The sequence below is a fragment of the Rhincodon typus genome, chromosome 14 (assembly GCF_021869965.1).
Source record: "Rhincodon typus isolate 14 chromosome 14, sRhiTyp1.1, whole genome shotgun sequence".
NCBI lineage: Eukaryota > Metazoa > Chordata > Chondrichthyes > Orectolobiformes > Rhincodontidae > Rhincodon > Rhincodon typus.
The window spans coordinates 41,103,569-41,115,449 of record NC_063345.1 but is presented as its reverse complement, the minus strand read 5'-3'; the positions used below and the strand labels follow the sequence as shown (position 1 = coordinate 41,115,449).

Sequence of the window (11,881 nt, the reverse complement as noted above, 5' to 3'; positions counted from 1 at the left end):
GTTTCCGCTCCACCTATCCTCTCCTCTATCCCTCTTCTATCCGCCTCCCACTCTCTCCCTATTTATTTCAAAACCCCCTTCCCCTCCCCCTTTTCTGATGAAGGGTCTAGGCCCGAAACGTCAGCCTCTCTGCTCCTATGATGCTGCTTGGCCTGCTGTGTTCATCCAGCCCTGCACCTTGTTGCCTTGCATATTATGCCTTGTTTTAATTCCAACCCCTCCCCCTCCCATAGTGGGTAATGTAGTGGTTTATAAAAAGACTAGTCTCGAGCTACAAAATCAATTCCTAGTTTAAAAATCCTTAATTACTCAGATATGTTCAAGATCTCATCTTATTTAATCTACATCAGAGAAGTCTAAAATAAAGGGTTGAATTCAGCACGTATGGTTATTTTGTTCCTGTTTGACAGATGGGTAGGACTAGGAGACCGAGTTTAATCTAAGTAAAAGTTGGAATGGCCGAATGTTATGCATTTTCTCTTGCTACAGACAATTTTGAGCCACCAAAATACGTTTCCAGTGCTATGGTGAAACAGACTCTTGGTATTCTTTCAAGAAGAAGTTAAATCAGTTCCTGAAAGGGCAGAAATCACAACATATAGATATATTTTTATAGGTAATGCTTGATTCATATGATCCCCTGGACTGGTTTCCATCACTTTATCCAATTTCACTTAGAAATCCTTTATTTGCTTTTATTTTGTTCTCCTGGGAGATTACATGGTTGCAAGGGTGGATAGTGGGGAAAAGTCTGTTCAGCCATGATAGTCTAGCCATTGTAATGTGGAACAGGCCAGATGGACCAGCTGGGCTTTTCCTGCTGTTTTCATACATTTGTAAAACCAGATTTCATTTACATGCTTCACTTATTGATACCTTGTGAGAATTCTCTTCAATAAAATTTGCTATTGAATTGAACATCAAAATGTACTTCTTTCAACTTAGTTCCATGTTCTTTTCTGCATAAAATCTCCAGTGATGCAAGTTTATTACAAACTATGCAGTTGCAAATTGTGCTTCTTTGAATCACCTGGGCTACAATGATCCAAACTGAGGTAAAGGACCTATCTAAATGTAAACTGTTACAATAAAGGTAGCTATGTTGGTTACATACAGGATTCTTAAGGTGCTTGCCATTGTAAATGCTAACAGGATGTTTCCCTTCATGGGAAAGTCTAAAACCAGGGGGCACAATAAAGGGGCATCAATTTAAAACAGATGAGGAAGAAAATTTCTTCTCTTAGGAGGATTGAGTGTCTTTATAAGTCCTTGCCACAGACAGCAGCCCTTGCATATATTTAGACAGATAGGTTCTTGATAAGTAAGGGAAAACAAGAGTTACAGGGAAATGCAGGGAAGTGAATGAATGGTATGCCAGACCCTATTGGCTGGCAGAAAAGGCTCAAGGAGCTGAACGATCTACTCCTGCTCTTTTTTATGGCCATATATACTATATATATCTGATATAGAGAAAAGAAGGTATGTCAAATTTTGATAGTGTGGACCCCATTTTATACAGTATCATAATAGTCACACAATAATCATGGAACTTTAACTCTTACCTGTCTGCAGCTGCGACTATCAAATGAAGTTTCTAGGCATCGAACATGTAGCTCATAACATATCACAGGCTCTGGAAGGGCTTCAAGGAAGATGAGCAAAGCTTCAGCTACTGAATGGTTACTGCCAGCTGGCATATGAAATCAGGAGAAGTAAACAGAATTCACTGGTCTTGAATATTCAATAGCAGATATGAATTAGGGCTAGTATAAAACATTCAAGTGAAACATATGGGATTGCAACAAATCTACATTGTTATTAATGAAGGGACACGGGATTAAAGATTGATATAAATTTCTAACTATTGTTCGGAATGAAGATCACATGATTTTTGCCTAGAATGAAAAAATAAACTCCTAAAATTCTCATTTGCTGAACACAATATCCAGCAACCATTCATCAAATTTCATCAGCTCTTTTCATGATAGATTTTACTGAAACCATTCTTAGGCAAATCATGTGTACAAAAACAAATCATGCACCCTCTGTTGGAGCCTTGCCTTCCCCACCCCATCAACTCTGCTCTGATTTGCTACACCAAATACTAACTGCAACCAAGATGTGGATAGGATTCCTGTTCTCTAAAATATTGCAAAAAGCAAATTACTAACAGTGCATTAAACCAACTTGGATGTTTTAAGATAAAACACAATTAAGACAAACAATGCTGGGGCAATGAAGTTACATCAGTGAAGTCATGTCCTCTAACTGCATTACAACACATTTGTCTGTTTGGAAATCATGTGATCTTAATACCAAAGAATAGTTAGAATTTTACGTCAATCTTTGCAATTTAACTCTACTTTCTGGCTCTTCTATAACCACTTGAGGTTACAACCCAGACAAATGCAATTTATTCTTAGTACATGTGCAATATCATTTAATTATACATATATTTTGGGGAAAACTGAGAGAACAGCCCTGACCCTTCAATGCATAACTCTGGTTAATGTACAAAGCATTCCATTATTTACTTCCTTTACACAAAGCTTTCTAGTGAATAATTCTTCTTCAGCGTAATACAGGGGGTTGGGGGGTAGTAGCAAGGGGCAAGGAGACCATCACTGTTGGTTGTTCCCCGACTCAAGGTGCTAGCTCCTCAGGTTCCTGAATTCCTACCATGGCTCATGTGATTGATTAGACTGATTCTTGACCTGCAGATCTGTGGGCACATGGAACAAGATGCCCCACAAGGCAGTAGGATTTGCTTTCTTTTCTTTGCTTGTCTGTCCACTCTGTATCATTAAAGGTGTTTGAACTAGAAACATGATGCACTTGACAGACAAATTGCTGTAATCTTGAACGACTGGGTAGCAAGTTTCTCCCAGTTATCAATATCAACGTTACCACATTTCAGAGTGCATTTGAAATGTTTTCTGTGTCTTCCTTGGAGCACTGACATTTGAGAGTTGAAAGAACAGGACAGAGAACAGGAGAAACTTTTCAGCCAAAAGGAAACAGTGCCCAGTCCACTGTTGTCTATTTTGAAGGAGTTTTGCCTAGATGCCTGTAGAGCTGGCTTCAAGAGGAACGAGAGCATTTGTTAAATAATTCTCCAGTTGAATCCAGAGAATATGGCATTTCTCAAGTGCTCTCATGTGTCATTGATACAGTCCAGAACTCACTGGAGTACAAGAGTGTGGTGACAACAACTTTCCTATATACCAGGACATTTGTTGATTGTGGGGCCTTTGCTGACCAATGCTTTCTGCCAATTTGTACGTCTGAACTGGTGCAGTTGACCCAGTATTCCATTGTCATTAATGGGGCCTTTTTAAGAGAAATAGCTGCCAGCAAACAGGAATTGCTGAACATATTCCAGAGTCTATCCTTCAACCTATGTGCGATTTTTGACTAAGTATATCTGGATGAAATACAAATTTTACTTTGGCAACATTCGAGGACAGACTAAGTCTCCATTGTTCAAAACCGAAGAGATCAGGCATGATATGCAAATCTGGTGCAGTGAGAGCAATGACTATGTAGTCATTCGCACATTGCAGGTCATGTAGATCTATAGTGGTCAGTTTAATTTTGCCACAGAGGTGACAGCGGGTAAAATTCTCCATCTGGGTGGTATTTAATATTCACATCAGACGGTAGTTGATGAGTCCCTTCGCCGCTGCAGTTGGAACAAAAGTCGCCACTCTTTGGCACCATCTCGCCTCCACCAACACCTCACCATTATGAGTCCTCGCTGGACCCTGCCAATGCAGACGCCACTGATGTTGCTGGGTACTGCACTGGCCCAAACTCGACTCCACTGCTGTGGGCCCACCTCACTGATGCAGCTGCTTCTGCAAGGTCTTGTTCTGGGCCCAAACTTGCCTCCCCCGCAGCTGCCGTGAGTTTGCGCTACAACTGCCTCATCAAAGCACAAGCCCCCGTAACTCAAACTCTTTCCCACCCCAACTACCATTAGTCTGCGCCAGGCCCACTCAAGTCTGCACAGCTCCCCAATAATCTACAGCAATCTACTACATTGGAGGGTCTCTTATACTTTCTAGATGGTATGGAGATAAATACAGTGGATGTCTAAAGAGACTTAGGCGTTTAGGTGCATTGGTCTTTAAAATTCCCATGAACAGGCACAGAAAACAATCAAAAAAGCTAATGGAATGCTGATCTTTACATCTAGAGGACTGGCGTACAAGATTGCAGAAGTTATGCTGCAATTATGTAAAACCTTGGTTAGACCACACTTGGAGTATTGAGATCTGGACACCACACCTTAGGAAGGTGTATCTGTCCTTAGAGGGAGTACAATGTAGATTTACAAGAATGATATCTGGACTTCAGGGATGAAGTTGTGAGGACAGATTATACAAATTAGGTCTGTTTTCTCTGGAATTTATAAGGTTAAGGAGTGGTCTGATTGAAGTCTTCAAGATATTAACAATAAAAGATAAGGTAGATTAAAAAAACTATTTCCACTAGTTTGGGATTTTAGAATTAGGGGGCAGTGTCTGAGAATTAGGGCCAGACTCTTCGAGAGATATGTTAGGAAGCACTTCTGCACAGACAGGGTGGTACAGGTTTGGAACTTTCTTCCACAAACAGCAGTGGATGCAGAGTTCTTGCTAATTTTTTTGTTAAACAAAGGTTTTATGGGACATGGGCCAAATGCAGGTACATTGAGTTAGGCTACAGATCAGTCATGATCTTACTGAATGTGGAACAGGCTCAAAGGGCTGAATGGCCTACTCTTGAGTCTATGTTCAAGAAAAATGAACCTAAAAGCAACAATGGCTATTCCATTAAAAAGAAGATTTAGTTCCACATTTTGACTGGTCTTAGCATTAAAGCAGCTTTTAATCAAATGCAGCATCAAGGAGAACCGGAAAAATTAATTTCAATGGGAATCAGGGGTAACTCTTCACTTCCAAAGAACATTCATATTAGTCTTGAAACTAGTTCTCTCTCCACAGATGCTCTTAGACCTGAATTGCTCCAGCAATTTCTGTTCTATTTGGCAAGTCTCTGCTAGTTGGAATCAGACCAAGTATGAAAGATATGGGCGTATTCGTTAGCAGCTACTTATCTCAGTCTCAAAACATTGTTGCAGGAGCTCCTCAGCAGCTTCATTAATGACCTTCCTTCCATCAGAAACAGGGACGCTTGTTGACAATTGCAGAATAAACACACCATTTGGGACACTTCAGGTACTGAAACAGTTTGTGTCAGCAATATGTAGTAAGACCTGGATAACGCTCAGGCTCAGGCTGATAAGCAGAAAGTAACCGTTCAGTTACAGTGTCAGGAAATGACGGTCTCCAACAACATAGAGAATCCAACCACCTCCGCATTACATTTAACGGCATTATTACTGAATCTTCCACAATCAACATTGTGTTACTACTGTCCAGAAACCGTCCAAGACCAGGTCAAACAATAACAATACTGAAATGAACAATTCACCTCCTGACTGCCAATAGTCTGCCCATTATCTACAAGGTAAAGTTAGGGGTAATACTTATACTCCTCACTGGTCTACGTGATTGGGCTGAAAACACCAAGTTGCTGAACATCATCCAGGACAAAGCAGTCTACTTGACTAACATACCATTTATCACCTTTCACATTTACTCCTTCCACCAACAACACTGAGTGACAGCAGTGTATACCAGCTACAGTATGCACTGCAGCAATTTAAGAAGGGTCCTTTGACAACACTTTCAAAATCTCCAACATCTAGGAACAAAGGCAGCAGGCATATCATTTGCACATTCACCTCCAAACCACACAAAATCCTGACTTAGAATGATACTGTTGTTTCTTCACTGCCACTCCCATTGGCAGGGCTGTGGTATTCCTGCACCCAATGGATGCAACAGCTGAAAACGACAACTCAGCAGCACTTTCACAGAGCTAATTAGGGATGAGAAACAAATGCTACCTTGCTTGCATCACCCACACCCCATGAAATTAAACATAACTTGACATTCGCTCCTTGTTGCACTGTAAAAGATACGAATAGTTTGTGGAATGCTTGTGTCCAAGCAGTCGAAAATCTGTTGAAGTTCTCCCTGTGTACCAGGTGTCTGGAACAAATCCTCCTGTCAAGACAGCAAAAGGTTAATGAAAACCTGTAAGTTTTTGAATCTTTGCACTGATGAAAATTCACATTTCTAATTCTCCCGCATTGCTTCATATACAATGGTGAATAAATGAAAGAACATATTTTGAGAAATGCAAAAAAAGCACACTGTGCAATTGAAATTCTAAGTCCAGACTTCAGATCTCATTGCTATAGGTTTCCTACAATTATTAACAGATAATAAACATATCATGCTTTAAAAAAAAATGGCCCCAGTGAGCTGATTGGGGCATAAAAGCATATGGTTTGAAGATTGCAGCTGCAGATATGTGAAGTTAGTACTTCTTATGAAAGGAGAGCACTACATGGGAAATGAAGGGGGTTGAAAAGAATTAGTCTGCATTCTTGTTTAGTTTCACAGTTTCATAGAATCATTAGGGTGGGGAAGGAGGTCATATGGCTCATCGAGTCCATACTGACCCTCTGAACAGCATCCCACCCAGATCTATCCCCATAACCCTGCATTTACCATGGCTAATCCATCTAACCCGAATATCCCTGGATACTATGGACAATTTAGTATGGCCAATCCACCTAACCTATGCATCTTCGGACTGGAGCAGGAAACCAGAACAGCTGGAGGAAACCCATGCAGACAAGGGGAGAGTGCAAACCCCACAGAGACAGTTGTTTGAGGCTGGAATCGAAAATGGGTCCTTGGTGCTTTGAGGCAGTAGCATTAACCACTGAGCCACCTTGCCGCTCCTTATTATTTTGTTATTGATTTATTGTGAGTCCTGAAGGTGTGCAAATTGAGACAAGGTCAGGCTTCACAGTGATGACTTTTGTGGTCTTACAGCCTTGAACAACTGCTTTAGATCCTTGTATAATGAATGACCAGAATATTGAATCATATCTCAGCAACGGTCAGCATCTTCAGACAAGGCAGACAGCTCAGGAAAAACATTTAAGTAAAAATGACTATGGATTGCAAAAATTCAGTATTACGGCTGTGGTAGGTAGACAAACTTAATCCTTAAAGTTAAAACGTAGCAGCATTATCCTCATTTTTGCAAAATTATAATTGTTCAAACAGAACTTCTTCCATTAGCTAGCATCAACATTCAATTTACTACTTCTTTCTGGATTATGAATATTCAAGCTACAAGATCATAAGGCTTTGCCTACAGTCATCTGCAAAACATTCTCTTTTGACAAATGATGAATGGATCATATGAATAATAGCTTACAGGTGAAACAGAAAATGAAAATTAATTGCATGTACCTGTCGACTTGCATTTTTAAACAGATGATCCACCAATAACCAAATTTCCTTTGGAATCTGCAGAGGTCTATTGTCAGTTCCTGCATTATCCACTGTGACAAGTTCTAAACGAGATTTCTCCTATTAAACAGAATATTTATACAATTCAGGGTCACTTACTATAAAGGGACAAGTCCTTTAATTTGTAATTTTTGCTGATTCAAATCCAGAGCAGAAACTCATCTATAGTCGATTAAAATGTACAACGGTTCTTTCCTGTACTTTTAATATATATTTATTACTCTAATATTGTTCATTATGATGCTCAACCAGAATTATGAGTTATTAATTTTAGAAATCAAGTAAATAAATTTACTTCCCTTGCCCAGAAAATTCTCACAGAATTCTAGGTGATAATAGTGCTCCATGGCTGAATGCTATATTCAGAAATCATGTTAGTCCTCTAATATCAGTAAAGGACTATGACCTGAGCTCTAACAAAAATCTCTTTTTTAAAGAATTAACAGAAAATGAATATTTCATTACTTTGCACCATATGAAAACATAATGCAGTGATAATGACCTTGCACCAACTTACTTTTTGATCTTATCAGTAATGTTTTATGAACAGTGCATGGATTGTCATGCTCGATGAATACCTGGGTGACTACTCAAACGTCAAGGCTTTAAACTGAATTGAAGAAAACAAATAAATGCAGGAGTGCTAAGGAGAAGGAGAGAGTCACAAAAGCTACCTATGGAAAGAACTGGAGAATTACCAGAAAAAAGCATGGTTAGTGACAGGAATACATGTTTCAGTTATATTTTGTTTGGCTAACACATAAAATCAGGCAAGACAACATGAGATTGGCAACATTCCAAGATGACATTTCACAGCATAGATGCACAGTACGTCTTAAAGAGATGAAATTAGTTAAATCTTATTCAATTTTCAGTTTTCAATTTATGAAAAGAAATATAGAACTATTTTGGATTTTGTTCAAATACGTAAAATTCATAGTAAAATAAATCAATGTATTTTTGGGAAATTCAAGAAAAAAAAATTACATGGTTGAAAAATATGCATTCTACCCCTCCTATGTCAATGCATTTACTGTGTGTCTTCTGTGTAAATGTATTGTAGTAGGGCTCTTAAGACATGCAGAGCCGAAAAAGCACGTACTCTTTGGAGCCTGATAAAAATAATCTGGATAATAATAAATGGAAAAATTGGGATTTTAAAGAACAGAAACTGCAATAGCAAAAGGAAAATATCAGAAAAAAAGAGCAGAGGAGAAGGCAGCACATTTTTACGAAATCAGAGAAACATTCAGGTAAAATACTGCTTATTAACAATGCAATGCTACAGCTTTTACCCAAGAGAATCAACAGATCTCATTTCCTTGTACTGAAAATTGATGATTTTTGTCCATTGTTTTCAATAGCATTAAAGCCATAGATACACAAGCAGTTATTCAACCCTCAGTTCAATATTCTACACAGTATACCAATTTGTTATTACTTCACTCAAGTGCTGGTGTTGCCTTTACGTCAGAAGAGGATTCCCAACAGCAGTAACAGGAATTCAAGGAGAGCAAAATTATGGCAAAATATGCAAGATATCTGATATTTACCATACAAACAACCCCCTTTTTGTTTGCAATGTATAAATGACCTGGATATTAGGATGCAAAATAAAATGTCAAAATTTGCCAATGATACCAAGCCTGGAAGAATGACAAAAACAGTGAAGATGGTACAAAGTGATTGCAACAGACACAACTAGCAGAATGAGTAACAAATGGTATTCAGAATTTTGTGAACATGTACAGTGAGGCACTTTGGCAGAAAGGAGAGTGAGGGTTATGGGTTACAGCAAGAGAATGGAACTGACTACATTACAAGCCAGTGACTTAAATGGGCCAAATAGTCATTTCTGTTTCATGCCATAAATGACTATGAATTATGATTTATTCGGGAACGCTGTGAAGATTTAAGGACTGTATATTTCACAATCTATGTTCGATGTATTCTTTGTACCCCAAAATACAAGTACCATTTGGAACACCTTATCAGCTGGCCACAGCACTACAAACAAAAGTGAGTAATTAGATTGGTGTGGTAGTGATTTGTATCATGATTAAAGCAAATTACTTAGTATACCATGTGAAATCCTGCAAATTTCTACACTTCACAGAATATATATGCATGATTTTCTGACTGAGTTTTGCAATTGTGCACAAAGAATGCCAGGAGTAAAAATGCCCCCACAAATGCTAACAGATCACTTGGTTCAAGTGCACACAGATATTTCAGACTATTAGTTCTAGTATGCAAGGGTAGTAAAATCAAACCATAAAGACGTTAGTTGATAACAAGGGCAGACTTGCAGGCGATAAGTTACTCAACCACCCTTGAAATTCTGAAGATGTCAATGCTATGTAGTTTTTTTTACAACATCAAATAGAAAGAACACAACAATATTATCTGAGCCATTGTGGGTCATTCAGTAAGCACTGGTAGATTGTGCATTCACTAGAAATTCTCCAGAAATGTATTCTGACAGGTATTAGTATTGCCCTTTTTAACTTTATATTAAAGTCATACTTAGAAAACTCTCTAATGGTCTGGGTCAAAAGCTCCCTGTTTTAATGTCCAAGATTACAAGTTTGTGTCAGTTAGCTGGCTTCAGCCAGGTCATCGGTTAGAACACTACAACTGGTTCAAAGTCCAATGGGCTATGGTGAAGTGGGGGGTAAAAATCAATTAAGATGTTCAACTCTCCTTATTTCTCAGTGATTCCTGTGCATATATAGACTCATCTGGTGGTGTCCTCCAACATCATAAAAGCCTGTTAACAGATATTCAGTAGGGTCACGCATGAATGGTTATTTCAAGGAGATACCAACACCCAACCAGCCACTAACTGGGAGAGAATGTCCAATCTCTTTACAGCATGTTGTTAAGGGATATGGGCCAAAGGGAGGTATATGTAGTTAGGCCAGAGATTAGCCATTAAATGGCAGAACGGCCTATTTCTGTTCCTAAGTTTCCGATGTTACCATTCAGTGGTTACTTAAGCTAGTCAGTTAACTCAGTTGATAAACAGCTGGTTTGTGATGCAGGGGGACGCCAATAATGTGGTTCAATTTCTGTTCCAGCTGAGGTTATCATAAAGGTCCCCCATATCATAAAATCAACTTCTCTCCTCATCTCAGACATGACACTCTTCAGATTAAGCCACCAATCATCTCTCTCTAATGACAGGGCAGCGCTAAAGTCCTTTGAGACTACAGCATCTTTACCTAAACCAACAGAAAACATGTAAATTCCTTCACTGGCGTTTCTGACTGAACAAAGTTATCTTGTTGAAAAATAGCAAAAAAAACTAACAATTTAACACTGGCTTCTAACCAGGTGGTTTTAGAAATTTCAGAAATATTCAGAAGGGATTAGATGTATTTAACCAATAAAAGTCCAACACTTTCCAAACGTACCATTACCTTATGTAAAATGCCGTCATCATCCTGAACAGGCAGAAGAAATAGAAAGAAAAAAAAAGCATCAGCCACAGAAAGCTTTCTTCAAAAGATCATATGCACAGACAACAGAACTGAGGTAAGTTCAGCTATAATTGCTCCTTTCCCTTGGAGTGTTGTTTACAATTATCAAAATGGAAATCTTTTAAAAAAGCTCATTTCATAAGTGAACTGAAGTACAACATAATTACAAAATGAGAGAATTTTGAAAAAATATTTGTAAATAAAACAGTCAAGTCAGGTGGAGGACAGGGAGATTCAGGATAAAACTGTCTTTATTCATTTCTAAAATCTTAGTATAACTTTAATCTCAAAAGAGTGCCCCTAATTGCATCCATGTGGCACAATCTACCATATTTCATCAACCATTCAAGACTTAAGTGATTCCAAGTTTGCATAATTTTTTTTGAAAAAACTAATCAAAATGAGGGCAATGAATGTTAAATAGCAGGGTTTAAAATGTTGGTTATAGAGAGTTCACTGAAACTGTTCTAGTCAGGAGTTTTATTTCTAGTTCAAACACCACAAATGCCAACACACTGATTACATGCTCCCCACACCGATAACGCCAGCTCTCATCCAATTAGCCCTCAATAATATAAAACCATTACCTGCTCCCTAGTTCCATTTGGTCTCAGGCATCCGTGTCAGAGCCTACTAGATGATAACAATGAATACCAGAAAATGGAACGTTCTTAATTTGGATAGTGACTATTAAATCAAGTAGATTCAAGTCAGATGTACAACGCTAAATTCAGCAAAAATCTTTTCACAATGTATCCTCGCCCTAGTCTCAGAGGTTAACTCCCTATTATAGTAGCGTAACATTTTCTACTTTCTTACACCAGTAGGAGCCGGCTTACCATTTTAGAAAGTTTTATGCTGCAGGTCTATACTTCCCAAATGGATTATCATACAAAGCCTTTGCAACAAGCAGATGCAAAAGACACTCAATTCTATTCTTCTAGCTAGATTTGAATT

At 38.5% G+C, this 11,881-nt stretch overlaps 1 protein-coding gene across 1 annotated transcript in view; it reads right to left on the bottom strand.

Annotated features, from left to right (window-relative positions):
- The window catches only part of LOC109911201 (inositol polyphosphate 5-phosphatase OCRL-like), a 33,014-nt gene that overhangs the window by 9,679 nt on the left and 11,454 nt on the right, over positions 1 to 11,881 (bottom strand). Inside the window, exons 2-5 of the mRNA XM_048605316.1 lie at positions 10,865 to 10,888; positions 7,383 to 7,502; positions 6,032 to 6,116; positions 1,563 to 1,690 (exon numbers count right to left, since the gene is read on the bottom strand). Of these exons, the coding sequence (XP_048461273.1) occupies positions 1,563 to 1,690; positions 6,032 to 6,116; positions 7,383 to 7,502; positions 10,865 to 10,888 (357 nt within the window). The remainder of the gene's footprint in view (positions 1 to 1,562; positions 1,691 to 6,031; positions 6,117 to 7,382; positions 7,503 to 10,864; positions 10,889 to 11,881) is intronic.